The sequence below is a fragment of the Schistocerca gregaria genome, chromosome 7 (genome assembly GCF_023897955.1).
Source record: "Schistocerca gregaria isolate iqSchGreg1 chromosome 7, iqSchGreg1.2, whole genome shotgun sequence".
Lineage (NCBI taxonomy): Eukaryota > Metazoa > Arthropoda > Insecta > Orthoptera > Acrididae > Schistocerca > Schistocerca gregaria.
Window position 1 is genome coordinate 537,448,658 of NC_064926.1, and position 20,915 is coordinate 537,469,572.

The following is a 20,915-nucleotide window of genomic DNA, read 5'->3' on the forward strand; positions in this document are numbered from 1 at the left end:
TAATTTTACTGGGTTTAGAATATTGAATGGGAAAAACAGAGAAGTCTCCTACATTTAGATTTACATTTAATAAATGATTTAATAAGAATAGTTGTTTTGCCGGCATAATGACTGACCTATGCTGCAAGAGAAATATTGGTTCCCTCCGGAGCATATGCCAAAACAACAAATTTACACAAAATATTGATTTACTAATATGAGAGAAGCGAGCTGTACAAAAAAGGAAATGTTATTATATGGAAATATTATTTATATACTGAACAGTTTTACAGAACTTAAACACAATTATATCTGGTGTACAATGGCGTCTATCATCCATACAAGAATCGAAGACAAGAGAGTGAGTAACATGATACAATGCCTCTGATCTTTTTCATTGACCAACACAGATAAAATAAAGAAGGTTCAATATCAGTATCTTTAGTTCTCTAGAAATAATTTCTTTTTCTTCCAAATGTTAATATTCACTGCACAAAACATGTCACACTTTAACAGTTCTAGCCTCACATGACGAATTATTCATCAGTATACAAAACCACTTTCCTTAAATACATATATGTGGCGCTCTGCCACAACTTGTCAGGGACTTATTTATTATATAATAAAGGTTTATTATCTAATAAAACCGCTGATGTAACAGGAACTGATAACTGTCTAGGAAGTAGGAAAGGTTGACTCAATTTCACATGTCATACAAAATGTTTTTGAAAGCCTGCAGCCACCATTCATTATTTAAATAATGAAATTCTGCATATTTTTTCATGCTCGGCATGGCACTTTTTGAGAATTTTTTCTCATTGTCAAGTGCAAATATGTACATAAATATTTTGTGTGGTGTTTGAATGTGTGTTATTCTGCATCTCTTTGCACTGTACCATATTTACTCGAATCTAAGCCGAATCTGAAAAATGAGACTCAAAATAAAGGAAAAAAAAATTTCCCGAATCTAAGCCGCACCTGAAATTTGAGACCCGAAATTCAAGGGGAGAGAAAAGTTTTAGGCCGCACCTTCAAATCGAAACAAAATTGGTCCATTGTAATATGAGACACAATTTACATCGAATGAATGACGATACAGCTACAGTAGTTTGGTTTGGTTCGAGTCGTAAGCTTAGCAGTTAAGCTTTACCAGGGTAGCCATTGCTATGTGTCAGGCGCTCTGTCTGTATTTATACGGGTACCCTTCCATTTTCATGTGCTTCGTCTGGTCTGAATCGATCGCTTACTTTGCTTTGATCTGGTAAGTGCTGTTTTCTTTGTTATAGGTGTTTACGTCACTCTAAGCTGAAAATGCTTTACTGTACTGTGTCATGAACTGTTTGTCGCATTCTAATAGTGCGTGTTGAAGGCCTGTCACCACTTGCGACATGGCTTGCTTTTGTGCGAGCTACCACCGCTAACAATATAAAAAGAAAAGGGGAATCGTCTCATTAGTGAAACAATGGCAAGAGACTGCTATTTGCTGTTACTTACACTGCTGCTTTCTTTGATAATGATCAATAAGAACCGAATAATAGACTGTGTATGATAGAACATGTTCTGAACGAGAGTTAGGCGAAAATTTTTCTCCGTTTGAAAATCTTTGCGGCCGCTTCTTTAGTACATCAAACTCCACACAGAAATTAGAGTCATCTTAGATTTAAAAATCTAGTCAGTTGCCTTGCTTCATTTCTGACTGTATCACTATTAGGCATAAGAATAACACGAATATAAACATGACACGATACGTATATTCTTCCGCATTTGCTGTTGTCTCACTCTAGTTTCGTAGTTTATTAGGCAGACAGGATTTAAATGAGATAGCAGCAAACACGAAAAAATACATGGCAAAATGTTTATATTCATATTATTCTTATGATGAAGAGAATACTGCATGTGATTCACATTTCATCAGGTTCCTATCAGCAACCATCTCTTCTCACTGGTAGGAAAAAAATTCAGAAACGTAGAGTTGGCTATATTGACAAACAACCCAAACAGTTTTGCCAGTCGGATTTTCGTAGTACATAGAAATGCTGCTACATTCGAAGATGAACAATACGGAATTTGTATTTACTTCGTTGGATAATGTATGAAAATGCAGTGGTCAAAACTCGGGGTGGAGAAAAAAAAACTCATCTTCCACCTTTTTTTTTTTTTTTAATTTATCTTTGTGCCTACAAAGCATGCCTTTGTAGCGCTACATATATTCGACGGCAGAAGTTAGTTGTGGCAGCACCTACCAACATTTTTCAGAACTCCCGCTTGCTTTGCACTCGATTCTAAGCTGCAGGTGGTTTTTTGGATTACAAAAACCGGAAAAAAAGTGCAGCTTAGATTCGAGTAACTACGGTAGTCATCTTTTTAAGTTTATCAAGTACTGTGCCTCCTCAGTTACATAGAAAACCACAAACACGCAAACACTCACTCACTATTTGTGTAATATCAAGAAAAATACATACGTAAATACTGCACTTGACAATGAGAATAAATTCTTGGAACATGTTTTGCTCAGCATGAAAAAAAAGGTAACCAGTGCTATGTTTAAACTAAAAACATCTGAGCAATGCAAAGTGCATGACAATGTCAACTAGCACTACAAGTGGCCAAATGCCGAAGCACGGTAAATATGGTTTGACAATTGTCACAACAATCACAAACCTGCGTTTGCACAGTAGAGACAGTTTGGAAATTGTTGTGATTGATCACGATATCTTTATTTGCACGAATCTAGTTACTCCCATCAGCCACCGTGCCAAGGAGAGCTTGGCAGCGGCGGGAGATACTGCATGAATTGTTCCAACTTTTACACGTTTACCGGTTCAAATCCATTGAGTAGAGTGCTCTGGTGTCAAGAAACTTAAACACATAATATTTGTAAACACTACTGAACAGCCAGCGTCATTTTCTTCTCCACAAACATTTTTTCATAATGCATCAATTGTGGGAAAATTATAAATATGCTGACGCAAAATCGGGTATGGACATAGGAAATTTGACGGGAGCGATAAAAAAATGCCATGAACAGCGGGAAAACGTTAATTCCGGGAATATACAAATGGGGTTATACTGTATTAAAAACATATGTGGGAATGCAACCTTGTCTTTCTTGCTACATTAAATTAAAATTAATCTCTGAGCCTCTACAGCAACCAGGGTGGCAGGCAGTTAAAACCTGGATTTGGGGTTGTACTTGTCCTGTACCAAGTGACTCCAGCACATGCTGCACGTTGATCCCAAATGGCATTGCTGCTCCACAATTGTAGGCAGATTCACGTAGTTGACCGTTTCTTGCTACTCTATGGCAGTTTCCACAGTTGTTCATTCTGTGTATACTTTTGTAAGTGTGTACAGAACTCAAGAAGTTCAGGAAAGCATTGATAAGAAAAGGCCTAGCTAGGGCCTAGTCATAGGAAGGAAATGTCTAAGTAGTATAGAACTCTCTGAGTAGTGGATATCAGGCAACTTGTATTTTTAAGCTTAGTGCAGAGTTTGATGATTTAGTCTTTCTGGGGAAAGACCTTGGTGACGAACATTGCACATTGATTACCACATCATATAGTTTCCACTACGAGGTTACTAATTTCCAGAAGCATTCAATGTAATTAGGGCACTGTCTATCATGCCCCTGAGGTTTCCAGTATTATGTCTGGGTCCTTTTCATACTAAATGTTTCCAGAAATACAACTGCTTAATAGATAAAACTTAACTGCAAGAATCAGTGAAGAAACAAGAGACAACAACTTGGACAACACAAAGAGTGCCAATCATAACATTTTTTCCATCAAAACTTAAAAGATGGTAGAATAAGAAAGGTGAACATCTTCATGTTTTCGCTTACTCTGAAGACAGCTGAATGATATACAGCTGAAATCTTATAAGAAGAAATGGAATTTATGTGCTGCATACCTGACATTTAATGAGCAATAAAGATGAATTTCTTCTACCACTGCAAGAAACTGAAAAAATAAAGGACTTTCTATAGATGACCTATAGCACAACAAAATAGTCTGAAATAACAGAATTCGACCAGGTGTACTTTTGCACAAGTTGCTATCACATTACTATAGGCAAACTATACAGAATAGGGAGTGGTTATATGACTAATGTGCTGATCAGCTCCTTTAGCACAGCACTTACTAATAGGCTCAGGAACATAAAACACAATGAATCTGGAAGTAAGCAGGCCTCCAAAAAGTCAACCAGGCAATTAGAGAGTATACTGACGAGACATTGTAGAAATATCTGCATAGTGATAGTATGTGCAATTTCAATTTTGATTCCTGTTGGATAGTACTGATTGAAGGTATCTGGAGTTACTGATGTCCGGCTTTACTAATAGTCCCAACTAGAATAGAAGAAAAGTGACTGGTAATTAATTTATAAATCCAGCCCATCAATTAAGTTAACTTAAGGAAGAAAAAATTCAGTTTCACTAATTATAAATGCTGACTCATGTCAAAGAGAATTTATTGGATAAATAATGGGAAGAAGTTTACCAAGAGCATATAGCACATAGGAAATTTAATTCTTTGCTAACAAGTTGCTTACAACACTACGACTCCAGTTTTCCTTGACAATGAATAGGGACAATCACAGTGGAAGTTGAGAGAAAAAGTGGCTAATATCTAGTATCAAAGTGTCCTGTGCCAGGAACAGAGAGTTTTATTCAATGGCAAGGATAATTCCAATCAAGATAATGGCTCACTTTAAGCAGTATGGCAAAATTTTTCACCTTGTCATCAACAAGGTAAAAACCATGTACTATGTGTACAAAATTATAAGTTCTGAGAATAAAGCAAAGGCATCTTGGAGCATTGTTAGGAATGAAATTAATAAACTTGGTGAGGATAATTGGTCTTAAATTCAAATCTTGGCTCCTAAAGTCAGTCATTTTTCTAATAGACCACTACAAACAGACCCATTAGATTTATTTAGATAGGTATTGCATAGTCCACCATCAGACATCACTGTTGCCAAATAAATTGTAAAAAGGAGATCACAAAAATAATTAGGTTGCTGAAAAGCAGTAACTCAGTAACTCTTTTGCCTATGATGGCATTTCAACCTTTGCACTATAATCTAATGCTGATCTCCTTGAGTTATCTTTGTGACTTGCTGAGGTTTACTTCTTGAGAGACTAAAATGTTCAATGGTGACACCCATTTATCACAGTGGACTTAAGCAAGTGACATTAATTATTGATCCATCTTCCTCCTTCCCATGATCTTTGAAATCTATCTCATTCTGTTGAAATGCACATGAGAGAATACTTTGCATTCTATATTGTACTACAGGTTAATCAACTGAGGAAATGCACTTAAGGTAAGAAAAGTATTTATTCTACATCTCTGTATACAAGAATCTGCATAAAGTTGGTAACCAAGCATTTTGCGTAGGCCTCTTCAGGAAACTAAGGATTCTTACTCTTATACACCAGTACAATTGCTCCATAACACTATTTGCGGTAACAAGAATGAATTTAGGATAAACTGCAAAATTCACAGTCACAGTGCTAGAAGAAAAATAATCTCCATATGGACTATGCATCATTATTTAGAGTTCAAACTGGAGTTTCATATTTTGGTGGAAAAGACTCTATGTAGGTCGTGGACAACAAGCAGAAAATGGAAAATACCCCACATACTGAAAAAACAAAATTAAAAATATCTTATTATCCACTATTCCCACGATTTATCAAAATATTTGGACTCAAGGACATAAATCCACTTAATTACTTTTGTATTATGCAGATCTTGACTTTGTGAATATAAAAAAAACAGCTGATAATGTTTTGTGCACAGTTACATAAATGCTTTGCTTGACATATTAAATAAAAACTGCAGCTGAGCAGCTTAAGAGGAAGAGCAATGGTCTTCTCCAAAGTAAAGGTTTTTCACATAACAAACATACTTATAAATATAAACCAATCAACTAGTAATTCCCACAATAATCAGTGTGAGTACATTAGAATGAGTCATCTTTTGTTGTTATCATAATGTACATAAATAGCCTGCCATGACCTATTAATGTATAACTGAGTTAAGTTTCACATACTTGAATGGTCTTCTTCATTATGGGATTTATGGAACATGCTGTGCATGTGAATGAATGAATAAATGAATGAAAAAGAAAGTTGAGTATCAACTGAGGCAAATTTGGCTGCTATGCAAAGGACAGATGATCATGATCAGCTTTTTGGAGAGTGGCTACAAAGAAAGACGGATTTTCTGTCTGTCTGGTGGTGAAGCATGAGGCTGTAGTTTAGATTTACAGTATGGGAAGATGTTCAGTATATTGACACAATTCTGGAAACACATCAAATAAAAGTACTGTAAGTATGCATAAATGGCTGGATCTGAATTGGTAATTTCCACGGTGTTTCATAATAGCTTCATGAGTATGAATATCATAGGTTTCATATCGTCAGTAGAAGAGAATTTTGTATATCTTTGTTTATTACAGTGAGGAACAAGCCAGTGTAAAGATACACACTACAAGTGCGGTCTCTCGTTGTGGCTAACAGGAAAAGTTTTACTGAACCCAAAGATCAATTGTAAAAATGAACTGCATGGCTTTTAATAAACAAGCTACAGATGTATTTGTTCATGTAATTATACAGCTTTTCAGTCAAGCAGTAAAATAATTTCTAAAGGATAGCAGGTTAAGACTCTAGGTTTTCAACATGTCGAGCAGTTTTAAAAGAGAGAATGTTTAGGGGCACGACAATCCCACAGTCATAGTGTCCCAGATTAGACCATCTTCTTTTACAAATTTCAAATTTCTGAAATGAAAAAAATCAGTTTGGTCTCTCTCTCTTTGGAGTGTTAATATTTTGTTTCATGTAACATGCACTGACTACTCTTGCACACACATAATAATATGCTGAGGGCAGAAATTAATGCTGGCAGCTGCCGCTAGGATGGATGAGTGGTGTTAGTTTAAATAAGTGACGTAGAGTACAAGAGACTGTAGCCAGCTGGACACACTAACTGCCAGTATACAACAAGAATGTAAGTAGTTTGAGCATCAAATTTTATATGAGTGACCCTCACACAAAAAAGACTGAGGAGCAAAACTATCCTTTGATAACTAAATAATGCATCCACTACAAACAATTTCCTTCATTGTTAATTACACTTTAGCTCACCTGCAATTTTGATGAGATGTCCTTAATGGTATCATGATCTGAAGCATCAAATACAGATGATATAACTCCAGTGTACACAAGTATTGCTATAATCACTCCTTGGCTATAAAAGAAAAGAATAAAAATAAGATAAAATTAGTACACTTAAAGAAAAGCTAACAGAATCTGTCGACTATTTTTCAGCAACCACTAAAGTTAATAACTATTCACAGTGAATTATTTCATTCCGATCACAACAGAACTTCTATGAAGTTATATATGTCATATGAAGGATGTTCAAAAAGTGAGGTGACTTTTCAAATTGCACAGGCAATGCACATTTGATTATCAATCTTTTTTTTTTTTTGTTTTATTATGTAGGTACACATGTCCCAAACATACATTCATAGTTGCAAGTGTGCAGCATACTTTCTATGTTTTTGACATATTGAAAGGTTAGACGTGTTTTGATATGCTCGCTGATTTTAAATTATTATAAAAATTGGAGTTAAGAATTTGGCATTGAACTTTGTGTTAAAAATGGAATCAAGTGCCCTAAAACACTGGAAATGTTGACAGTGGCATATGATGAGACTGGTCTAAGTAAAAATAATGTTTACAAGTGGTACAAGCTCTTCCAATATGGCTGAGAACATGTCAATGACAAACCTTGCTCTGGACGACCCAGCACATCAAAACAGATGATAATGTCAAAGCTGTGAAGAAAATCGTTTTGTAAAATTTTCAAATTACCATAAGAGACGTTGCTGAGGATGTTGGCATTTCAGTTGGCTCATGTCATGCAATTTTTTTGGATGTTTTGAGCATGAGACATATGTCAGCAAAGTTTGTTCCAGAACTTCTCAGTTTTCATCAGAAGAACTGTCGTGTGACAGGAGCTCTTGAATGATGTCAGTGATGATCCTGATTTGCTCAAAAGGGTCACAGCTGGTGACAAAACATGAGCTTATAGTTATGACGTTGAAACCAAAGCCCAATTGCCCCAATGGGTGCATCCCAGAGAGCCAAGATCGAAAAAAGCACGCCAAGTTCGATCAAATGTCAAAGTTTTACTCACTGTTTTTTTTTTTTTTTTTCCAATTACCGTGGTGTACTGCAAAATGAATTTTTCCTCTAGGTCGTACGGTCAGTAAGGAGTATTGCCTTGACATTATGCACTGTTTGCGAGAAGCAATACGTAATAATTTTCCAGAATTGTGGAAAAACAATTCATGGTGTTTGCATCACGACAATGCACCTGCTCATTCACTGTTGCTTGTGAGAGATTTTTTGGTCAAAATATTCACCGTATTTGGTCTTCCATAACTTTTTCATGTTCCCAAAACTGAAGAGACCTATGAAAGGATGAAGATTTTCAATGACTGAGGAAGTAAAAACTGCATCGCTGGAAGTACTCAAGGCTGTACCAAAAAGTGCTTATGACAAGTGCTTCACGGATAGGAAGAAATGTTGGCACAAGTGTATTGTATCTGAGGGGGATTACTTTGAAGGGGAAACATGAATATTGATGAATAAATAAATATTTTTTCATAAAAATATAAAGTCATCTTACTTTTTGGACACACCTTTTATATGTGATTGTCAGTAAGGTCCCCCACCCCCCACCATCACCACCACCACCACCACCACCACCACCACCACCAACATGGAACTAGCATTTGATCCTGCAAATCCAGGACCTTCCTAACTTCACAAGGTTACCTTGACTTAAGAGAAGGTAATTCTTGTATATCATTTGCTTGCAAAATTGCACAAACTTTGATCAAGTTTAATTGTTTGAGAGTTGCCTTTTGAAGCCAGCCTCCACAGCACAGTTGTAAAAAGAAGGTAAGTGCACTAAACTGCTATGTGGAGGACTCAGGTTGAATGCTGGATACTGCCAGAGATTTTTTGCCTTGGCTGGAAGACTGGATTGGCATCCAATCAGTCTCACTATGGCCAACAGAGGGGCTACCTGAATCAGAAGCACTGGCTTCAAGGTCTGTAAAGCTGACAATGGCTGGGATTGTGAAGTGCCAGCCTCACACCTCTCAAAACTACACAAAACTGTTAAGGCTTTCGTGGCCACTTGTTGACAAACTGCCTCTTTGGGTTGTTTGGATGACTTTAGTCTGAGATTTTACTGTTGTTTCATCAGCACGAGTGGCTGGTATTGTCAAAGCTTCACCCTCCATTGCCGGTGATGAACTGGAGCCAAGCTCGCACCCGCAGGCTATATGTACCTGGCGCGCCAACATCAAAGAGCTCCTCCGCAGTCATTTCCGGTGCGGTTCTCTTGCTACCTACAACGGTCGCTAGCTGCAGTACGAGAAGCCAGGATCCGTTTACCTTAAGGCTTTTCTCTTTCATGTTGTAGCTATTCCTGTGTGTAAGTATTTCTACAGCTTCTATGAACAAGTGGATGTGATAGTACTTCCCTACAGTCAGAACTTCCAAGCCAGTGAATTTTATTACATGGTCAGTCTCACTCAGCGTGTGCTGTGCTATGGCTGATTTCTCCACCTACCCCAACCTACAATGTCGCTTATGTTCTTTGATCTTGTTGTTGATTGATCATCCAGTAATTTCAACACGAACTTTTCCACATGTGCATGGTAACTGGTATATTCCTGACATTGCAAGTGGGCCCCTTTTCTCCTTTGCTGATCTAAGATATTCTTTGATCTTCCTTGTCAGTTTGAATTTACAGAACTAGCACTCCTGAAAGAAAGGATGTTTCAGAGACATGGCTTAGCCACAGCTTGGGGGATGTTTCCAGAATGAGATTTTCACTCCACAGTGGAGTGTGCACTGATATGAAACTTCCTGGCAGATTAAGGAGTGCTAGTTCTGCAAGGTTTGCAGGAGAGCTTCTGTAAAGTAAAGCAGTGAGGATGGGACATTTTGTGGTGCTTGGGTAGCTCAGTTGGTAGAGCATTTGCCTGCGAAAGGCAAAGGTCCCGAGTTCGAGTCTTGGTCCAGCACACAGTTTTAATCTGCCAGGAAGTTTCATTTATTTTTCTGATTTCTTACTTTGCCGAGTGTTTGGCTCTGTTACACTTCTAAGATCATTTGTGGGGTACCCATTGCTCCTCAGAACACTTTCCAAGCGTTGTATTTCGCGTTTTAGGTGGTGCGACTTATATATTCTGTCCTGCTCACGTTACGAGTGTATGAATCGTGCCTCTTTTCTGGCTCGGTTGGTACAACAACCGAGTTAGAAAACTGCTGTGGAAGCAAAGGGAACTTCACAGCAAACATAAACATAGCCAAAGCCTTGCAGACAAACAAAAATTATGCGAAGCGAAATGTAGTGTGAGGAGGGCTATGCGAGAGGTGTTCAATGAATTCGAAAGTAAAGTTCTATGTACTGACTTGGCAGAAAATCCTAAGAAATTTTGGTCTTATGTCAAAGCGGTAGGTGCATCAAAACAAAATGTCCAGACACTCTGTGACCAAAATGGTACTGAAACAGAGGGTGACAGACTAACGGCCGAAATACTAAATGTCTTTTTCCAAAGCTGTTTCACAGAGGAAGACTGCACTGTAGTTCCTTCTCTAGATTGTCGCACAGATGACAAAATCGTAGATATCGAAATAGACGACAGAGGGATAGAGAAACAATTTTAAAAAAAGAGGAAAGGCCACTGGACCTGATGGGATACCAGTTCGATTTAACACAGAGTACACGAAGGAACTTGCCCCCCTTCTTGCAGCAGTGTACCGTAGGTCTCTAGAAGAGTGTAGCATTCCAAAGGATTGGAACAGGGCACAGGTCATCCACGTTTTCAGGGAAGGGACGTCAAACAGATGTGCAGAACTATACACATATATCTCTAATGTCGATCAGTTGTAGAAATTTGGAACACATATTGTGTTCGAGTATAATGACTTTTCTGGAGACTAGAAATCTACTCTGTAGGAATCAGCATGGATTTAGAAAAAGACGCTCGTGTGAAACCCAGCTCGCGCTATTCGTCCACGAGACTCAGAGGGCCATAAACACGGGTTCACAGGTAGATGCCATGTTTCTTGACTGCCGCAAGGCGTTTGATACAGTTCCCCACAGCTGTTTAATGAACAAAGTAAGAGCATATGGACTATCAGATCAATTGTGTGATTGGATTGAGGAGTTCCTAGATAACAGAACGCAGCATGTCATTCTCAATGGAGAGAAGTCTTCCAGAGTGATTTCAGATGTGCCGCAGGGGAGTGTCATAGGAATGTTGCTATTCACAATATACATAAATGACCTGGTGGATGACATCGGAAGTTCACTGAGGCTTTTTGCAGATGATGCTGTGGTGTATCGAGAGGTTGTAACAATGGAAAATTGTACTGAAATGTAGGAGGATCAGCAGCGAATTGACACATGGTGCAGGGAATGGCCATTGAATCTCAATGTAGACAAGTGTAATGTGCTGGGAATACACACAAAGATAGATCCCTTACCATTTAGCTACAAAATAGCAGGTCAGCAACTGGAAGCACTTAATTCCATAAATTACCTGGGAGTACACATTAGGAGTGATTTAAAATGGAATGATCATATAAAGTTCCTCCCCCCATGAACCATGGACCTTGCCGTTGGTGGGGAGGCTTTCGTGCCTCAACGATACAAGTAGCCGTACTGTAGGTGCAACCAACGGAGGGGTATCTGTTGAGAGGCCAGACAAATGTGTGGTTCCTGAAGAGGGGCAGCAGCCTTTTCAGTCGTTGCAGGGGCAACAGTCTGGATGATTGACTGATCTGGCCTTGTAACACTAACCAAAACGGCTTTGCTGTTATGGAACTGCGAACGGCTGAAAGCAAGAGGAAACTACAGCCGTAATTTTTCCCAATGGCATGTAGCTTTACTGTATGGTTAAATGATGATGGCATCCTCTTGGATAAAATATTCCGGAGGTAAAATAGTCCCCCATTCGGATCTCCGGGCGGGGACTACTCAAGAGGATCTACGGATAGGAGCGTGGAATGTCAGATCCCTTAATCGGGCAGGTAGGTAAGAAAATTTAAAAAGGGACATGGATAGGTTAAAGTTAGATATAGTGGGAATTAATGAAGTTCGGTGGCAAGAGGAACAAGACTTTTGGTCAGGTGAATACAGAGGTAATGTGGGAGTAGATTTAATAATGAATAGGAAAATAGCAATGCGGGTAAGCTACTACAAACAGCATAGTGAACGCATTATTGTGGCCAAGATAGACACGAAGCCCATGCCTACTACAGTAGTACAAGTTTATATGCCAACTAGCTCTGCAGATAATAAAGAAATTATTCAGGTAGTGAAGGGAGATGAAAATTTAATAGCCATGGGTGATTGGAATTTGACAGTAGGAAAAGGGAGAGAAGGAAACTTAGTAGGTGGATATGGATTGGGGCTAAGAAATGAAAGAGGAAGCCGTCTGTTAGAATTTTGCACAGAGCATAACTTAATCATAGCTAACACTTGGTTCAAGAATCATGAAAGAAGGTTGTATACATGGAAGAACCCTGGAGATACTAAAAGGTATCAGATAGATTATATAATGGTAAGACAGAGATTTAGGAACCAGGTTTTAAATTGTAGGACATTTCCAGGGACAGATGTGTATCCTAACCACAATCTACTGGTTATGAACTGTAGATTAAAACTGAAGAAACTGTAAAAAGGTGGGAATTTAAGGAGATGGGATCTGGATAAACTGACTAAACCAGAGGTTGTACAGAGTTTCATTGACAGCATAAGGGAACAATTGACGGCAATGGGGGAAAGAAATACAGTAGAAGAAGAGTAGGTGGCTTTGAGAGATGAAATAGTGAAGGCAGCAGAGGATCAAGTAGGTAAAAAGACAATGCCTAGTAGAAATACTTGGGTAACAGATGAAATATTGAATTTAATTGATGAAAGGAGAAAATATAAAAATGCAGTAAATGAAGCAGGCAAAAAGGAATACAAACGTCTCAAAAATGAGATCGACAGGAAGTGCAAAATGGCTAAGTAGGCATAGCTAGAGGACAAATATAAGGATGTAGAGGCTTTTCTCACTAGGGGTAAGATAGATACTGCCTACAGGAAAATTAGAGAGACCTTTGGAGAAAAGAGTGCCACTTGTATGAATATCAAGAGCTCAGATGGAAACCCAGTTCTAAGCAAAGAGGGGAAAGCAGAAAGGTGGAAGGAGTATATAGAGGGTCTATACAAGGGTGATGTACTTGAGGACAATATTATGGAAATGGAAGAGGATGTAGATGAAGATGAAATGGGAGATATGATATTGCATGAAGAGTTTGATAGAGCACTGAAGGACCTAAGTCGAAACAAGACTCCGGGAGTAGACAACATTCCATTAGAACTACTGATAGCCTTGGGAGAGCCAGTCCTGACAAAACTACCGTCTGGTGAGCAAATTGTACGAGGCATGCGAAATAGTCTCAGACTTCAAGAAGAATACAATAATTCCAATCCCAAAGAAAGCAGGTGTTGACAGATGTGAAAATTACCGAACTATCAGTTTAATAAGTCACAGCTGCAAAATACTAACGCGAATTTTTTACAGACGAATGGAAAAACTGGTAGAAGCCGACCTCGGGGAAGATCAGTTTGGATTCCGTAGAAATATCGGAACACGTGAGGCAATACTGACCTTACGACTTATCGTAGAAGAAAAATTAAGGAAACGCAAACCTACATTTCTAGCATTTGTAGACTTAGAGAAAGCTTTCGACAATGTTGACTGAAATACTCTCTTATAGATTCTGAAGGTGGCAGGGGCAAAATATAGGGAGCGAAAGGCTATTTACAATTTGTACAGAAACCAGATGGCAGTTATAAAGAGTCGAGGGGCATGAAAGGGAAGCAGTGGTTGGGAAGGGAGTGAGATAAGGTTGTAGCCTGTTCCTGATGTTATTCAATCTGTATATTGAGGAAGCAGTAAAGGAAACAAAAGAAAAATTTGGAGTAGGTATTAAAATCCAGGAAGAAGTAATAAAAACTTTGAGGTTCGCCGATGACATTGTAATTCTGTCAGAGACAGCAAAGGACTTGGAAGAGCAGTTGAACGGAAAGGAGAGTGTCTTGAAAGGAGGGTATAAGATGAACATCAACAAAAGCAAAACGAGGATAATGGAATATAGTAGAATTCAGTCGGGTGATGCTGAGGGAATTAGATTAGGAAATGAGACACTTAAAGTAGTAAATGAGTTTTGCTATTTGGGGAGCAAAATAACTGATGATGGTCGAAGCAGGGAGGATATAAAATGTAGACTGGCAATGGCAAGCAAAGCGTCTCTGAAGAAGAGAAATTTGTTAACATCGAGTATAGATTTAAGTGTCAGGAAGTCGTTCCTGAAAGTATTTGTATGGAGTGTAGCCATTTATGGAAGTGAAACATGGACAATAAATAGTTTGGACAAGAAGAGAATAGAAGCTTTCGAAATGTGGTGCTACAGAAGAATGCTGACGATTAGATGGGTAGATCATGTAACTAATGAGGAGGTATTGAATAGGCTTGGGGAGAAAAGAAGTTTGAGGCACAACTTGACTAGAAGAAGGGATCGGTTGGTAGGACATTTCCTGAGGCATCAAGGGATCACAAATTCAGCATTGGAGGGCAGCATGGAAGGTAAAAATCGTAGAGGGAGACCAAGAGATGAATACACTAAGCAGATTCAGAAGGATGTAGGTTGCAGTAGGTACTGGGAGATGAAGGAGCTTGCACAGGATAGATTAGCATGGAGAGCTGCATCAAACCAGTCTCAGGACTAAAGACCACAACAACAACAACATATGAAGTTGATCGTCGGTAAAGCAGATGCCAGACTAAGATTAATTGGAAGTATCCTAAGGAAATGCAATCCGAAAACAAAGGAAATAGGTTACAGTATGCTTGTTCGCCCACTGCTTGAATACTGCTCAGCAGTGTGGGATCCGTACCAGATAGGATTGATAGAAGAGATAGAGAAGATCCAAAGGAGAACAGCACGCTTCGTTACAGGATCATTTAGTAATCGCAAAAGCGTTACAGAGATGATGGATAAACTCCAGTGGAAGACTTTGCAGGAGAGACACTCAGTCGCTCGGTACGGGCTTTGGTTGAAGTTTCGAGAACATACCTTCACCGAGGAGTCAAGCAGTGTATTGCTCCCTCCTACGTATATCTCGCGAAGAGACCATGAGGATAAGATAAGAGAGATTAGAGCCCACACAGAAGCATACTGACAATCCTTCTTTCCACGAACAATACGAGACTGGAATAGAAGGGAGAACCGATATAGGTACTCAGGGTACCCTCCGCCACACACCGTCAGGTGGCTTGCAGAGTATGGATGTAGATGTAGATTTGGTTTGACAGTTTATGTAGATTTTAGCCCATGTGTGTTGGTTTTCGGTATACACTATGTCCCAGGTTTTCGCCATCCCTCGTGACCAGCACATCTGGAAATGGTAGTTTTTTGTCCTTTTCTACTTCCATGGTAAATTTTATGTTGGCTTGGAGGCTGTTCAAGTGTCTTAGGAAGTCACCTAGCTGTTCTTCACAATGGCTTCACACAATTAAAGTAACATTGTCATATCTGTACCACACCTTCAGTTTACAAGTTGCAGAGTCCAGTGCCTGTGCTTTGAAATGTTCCATGAAGTTGGCCATCACTGGACTAAGAGGACCACCCCTGGCAACACCTTCCAGCTGTTCGTATAAATTGCCATGCCATGTGAAGTGGCTTGTTGTGAGACATGCATGGAACACCTTTGTGATGTCTTGCGGGAAAATGGAACTGGTGTGCTCAGAGCGACGCTTTCGTAAACAAAGAACCAATATCAAAGCTGATATGACACTACCTGGCTAATTAATACTGTGTTCCGGGCCGAGACACAAACTTGGGAACTTTGCCTTTCGGAGGCAAGTGCTCTACTATCTGAGCTACCCAATCACGACTCATGTCCCATCCTCACAGCTTCACTTCTGCCAGTACCTCGTCTCCTACCTTCCAAACTTCACAGAAGCTCTCCTGCTAGTCCTGAGTTCGTGTCTCGATCCAGCACACAGTTTTAATCTGCCAGGAAGTTTCATATCAGTGCACACTCCACTGCAGAGTGAAAATCTCATTCTGGAAACATCCCCCAGGCTGTGGCTAAGCCATGTCCCCGCAGTATCCTTTCTTTCAGGAGTGCTAGTTCTGCAGGGTTCGCAGGAGACCTTCTGTAAGGTTTGGAAGATAGGAGACAAGGTACTGGCAGAAGTGAAGCTGTGAGGACGGGGTGTGAGTCATGCTTGGGTAGCTCAGATGGTAGAGCACTTGCCCGCGAATGGCAAAGGTCCCGAGTTTGAGTCTCGGTCAGGTACACAGTTCTTGGGATGACAGCGAAATTCCTTCCTTTCTGAAGAACAGGCACTTCCTCTTTGGTCAATTGTCATTCAGTGAGGTTGACCACAGTGCATGACATGTCAGGAATTGTCTTGTCAGTCTGCTTCCAGCATCTTTTTAACTTTTTCTTCTGTCACTCAGTGCATGTTTTGACTTCGTTCTGCATGCTCCTGTGTGTGATGCTGTTGATTTAGTTCCACTCGTTTTGATGCATTCTGCTACTTAGTCGATAGAACATGTCCAAAAGTTTCTGATCCATTCTTGCCAAGACTCTCCATGTTGTATGAATTTGTTTGTTCCATTCTGTCATAGATACAATGTGCTAGGGCAGTGATGAATAGACGCTTACATTTCAAGAACTTCAGTGTAGCATCTTCATCTCTGCACTGTGATAGGAAGGCAAGAGAGGACATCAATCGCGCTTTCTTCTTCTGTCGTTGGTTGTTGGTCCATACTATGACCAAATGTCAACATCTGACAGAGGCTAACACAGTGATTGACCAATACTTTGTGATCCTTTAGGCCTGATTGTGGAGTTACTTTTATTTTTTTATTTTTTGTCTCTCTAAGATACAGATGAGAGGTCACCTTGGCATTCACAAAACAAGTGATGGAAATCACCTGTAATTGGTATAGCAAATGCAGACTGGCTAGTGTCAGAGAAAAACAAACATCAATTCAGTGTGGGATACTAAACCTGGACTAGCTCACTTTGGTGTCTCAGAGTATAACATTCTTGTGTTACAGTACTTAAACATGTTTAAATCATTCACATTTTATGAATATTTTCATTAACTTAACAATAAAATTTCTGTTGGGTATGCAGAAAAAAATATACTTACAAGAATGAGAAAAACACTACAGCTTTAATGCACAGGAACTTTCCAATAGGATGCATAGGGTTAAGCTCCTCTCGGTTAGCACGGTAGAATAGCACCAAACAGTACATAGCAATGAACTGTGAAAAGTTGTTGATAGCTATCATGTAGGGAAATGCAGCATCCGCTCGAAATTCACCCTCGTTGTATACACCATTCAGCTCACAAATACTGCACAGACATGTAATACAGTCTGTAAGTATCATATTACCCACTGCACAATACAACTAAAATTCATAACAAAGCTTGTGGTACAATAGTTTAGAGATATACATTTCTTATGTTTGCATAAAAATGAAAAAAAGAAAATGAAGTATTCCATCTTAACACACAGAACAATCACTCACTTTGGGTGGGACTATTTTAATTGAAACAAGAGTTATGCCCAAAATATTTAACACAAATAGAATGTGTGTGTGTGTGTGTGTGTGTGTGTGTGTGTGTGGGTGTGTGGGCGCGCGCGTGCCTCGCGTGCTCTCTCTCTCACATTTTGATAAAAGGCACAATCTTGGTAGATGTTTATCCTAACAATTTTTTTACCTTCCAACACAGTTTTGCATTATTGTATTAGTATGATTATTTATTATCTAAATGAATGATTGAGTGTAATCTCATTAGAGGTGAAGTGTAGCTCAGTTTAAGAAGGTAGGGTAAGTATTTGTCAGTGACTTGCTGAAGAAACCATCTCACCATTTACTGAAAGTGGTCTAGGGGACACCACAAGAAACCTAAAACGCCACACTGGAGGCAATTTTAGCATTTCTCCACTCAAGTATGAGTCCAGAGCCATGTCACTGATTTGCCTAATTTCAAAAATTAGCAATGTTACCCACTGCCCTGAAAACTACTGTACCGAAAGAAATTGTGTTCATTACTCTGAGTTTCTCCTACTAGTGCTACATCATCTACACCATGTACAGTATTTTCAATAGAAAGATTTGTACAGAAATAGCGACAGTGCACCATTACTCAAAAAAGAAACTATGTACGGGAGGTACAGGGGACAAATTTGAGAACAGAATGTCAGTCGATAGACAGCAAAACTAATTGGTTAAGATCAGAACCAATCATCAATTTATTCATCATTATAGTCTGTAGACCCCGTCATGAAGGAAGAAGTTTACAAATGTGAAAGGAGCCAAGTTGTACATTAACAATCAAAATGTGTAAAGCCACCTTTTATAGACACAGGAGCTCTATAATTCATATTTTTTTTATTTCTGACACACATTTCTAACATAGCTAATAAAATTTCTATTCCACAATTGTTTACAGTGTAATCAGAATGAACAATGCTCCTATCATACCACAAAAATGGTGGTCTAAATAATTAATGGAAAATCTCATATAAAGATGTGAAACAAATACTAACAAAGAGATAGAGGGGCTGGCCAGTACTTACCTCAGCTCAGTACAGCTAATAGATACACAAAAAACAACCAAAAATTTAAGTTCCTAGCTTTCGGAATAAATGTTCCTTCATCAGGGCCTCAAATACATCAATAAATTACTCCGCCAGGGATATGACTTTCTCAAGTCAACCCCTGAAATGAGATCATCCCTTGACAAAATTCTCCCCACACCACCCAGAGTTGCCTTTCGTTGCCCCCCCCTAACCTCCGTAACATCCTTGTTAAACCCTACAATATTCCCAGACTACCTTCTCTACCCAGCGGTTCCTACCCCTCTAACCGACCCCGCTGCAAAACCTGCCTCATGCATCCCCCCACAACCACCTACTCCAGCCCCGCTACTGGTAATACATACACAATTCAAAGCAGGGCCACGTGTGAAACCACACACGTCATTTATCAGCTGACATGCCTGAACTGCACAGCTGTTTACATTGGTATGACAGCAACTAAACTGGCTGAGTGCATGAACGGACACAGATGAACTGTCCACCTAGGAGATGTCCAATACCCAGTAGCGGAGCATGCCCTCCAGCATAATTCTAGGGACCTAGGAGCCTGCTACACCGTATGTGCCATTTGGCTTCTCCCACCCAACACCAGTCCCTCTGAACTGCGGAGATGGGAACTTGCACTCCAACACATCCTTTCATCCTGCCATCCCCCTGGACTGAACCTACGTTAAACAACCTCACTCCCATTTACTCTTCAGTCTTCTCCTCTTTCCCTTTCCTCTTTAGCCAGTCATGCATCTTTTCATCCTACACCTTTATACTATATACCTCTTTACTTCTGTATGCATCCTCTTTGGTTTGAAGCTGGCACAGTACCTACAGTAGAAAATCTTTGGCTTCCCTCTGACAACCATGCCTCCATCCTTGCTACCCTTCCTGTTTTCCTTTCCCTGTTGCTTCATAACCTGGGTTGTGAGTAACTAAATCCACTTTCCCTTCTTCCCTTTCTTTCCCCTCTCTCCTCCCTGATGAAGGAACATTTATTCCGAAAGCTAGGAACTTAAATTTTTGGTTGTTTTTTGTGTATCTATCAGCTGTACTGAGCTGAGGTAAGTACTGGCCAGCCCCTCTATCTCTTTGTTAGTATTTGTTTCACAAAAATTGTGGCTATGTCCTGGGCAGAGTTAGGGATGTAAAGATGGGAACTACTTCTGGAAACTTCAAAGACACTTAAATCAAATATCTCGACACATTTGTGATCTTTTACTTGTTGATATTAGTAATAATACCAAGTAATATAATGCAAGTAAAGTAACATGATATCTGATGTCATATGCCATCATCTCATACAACATGGCATTTGTCATGACGTGCAGTGTGACACAACATGTCATTATAGTTTAGGATGCATGCATTCCCACTCTGAGATACTTCCTTCCTATTGCAGATGCACCCCCACTCTGGATACTTCCTACTGTACATGCATCCAACTCTCTAGAATCACATGTGTTTACTTACACCCCTCACTGCACATGTAACAGGAGATAAGTTTGGTGTCAGAACTGGCCCTTTCTGGAAAAAAATCACCCTTTCTCAACCCAGATATTAAAAAAAAAAATGTTTAACATCCTCCCAAGAACAAATCCATCTGCAAACAATCTCATCTCCCCAGAAGAAATTTTAACTATTATATGTATGCTCTTAAGCCATATGATTATATACACTGTTTACTATTGCTGGCAAATCTGCATTTTGGGCACAGGATCAGGGACTTTAGCTTATAAATTGCAAAATGTAGGCGTGCCAACACCTTGCAGTGAAGAGAGTACACTGTGTTGTATAAGTCAGTTTAACTCACAAAAAAGTGTAAATATGACAAGATGTTTTGATTTAACTGTCTCTGAAGCTGACAGATAAGTCAAAAAACAAGTTCCCTTCTTTCACATTCTTAACTCTGCCCAAGACATATTCACTTTTTTGTGCTATAAGAGCAGTTTTCATTGGGGTTCCCATATTTTTCTCTCCCATAATTGTGACATTAGATCACTATAGGTTGGCAACCAAAGTAGATTTTTGTTGACTTGGGCGATGACTAATCAGGTATAGGCTTTTTATTGTCTTTTGAACCACATTGCCTATGATTGGCAATGGTTAATGCCCTCAGAAAACAACAGCACAACCATTAATTAAATGTATTTGCATACCTCCTTACAAAATC

General features: G+C 39.3%; 1 protein-coding gene across 1 annotated transcript in view; it reads right to left on the reverse strand.

The window, feature by feature from the left end:
* LOC126281511 (transmembrane protein 184C) overlaps nucleotides 1–20,915 on the reverse strand; it is an 80,884-nt gene that overhangs the window by 32,241 nt on the left and 27,728 nt on the right. The window contains exons 5-6 of the mRNA XM_049980534.1: nucleotides 17,296–17,502; nucleotides 7,130–7,232 (exon numbers count right to left, since the gene is read on the reverse strand). Of these exons, the coding sequence (XP_049836491.1) occupies nucleotides 7,130–7,232; nucleotides 17,296–17,502 (310 nt within the window). The remainder of the gene's footprint in view (nucleotides 1–7,129; nucleotides 7,233–17,295; nucleotides 17,503–20,915) is intronic.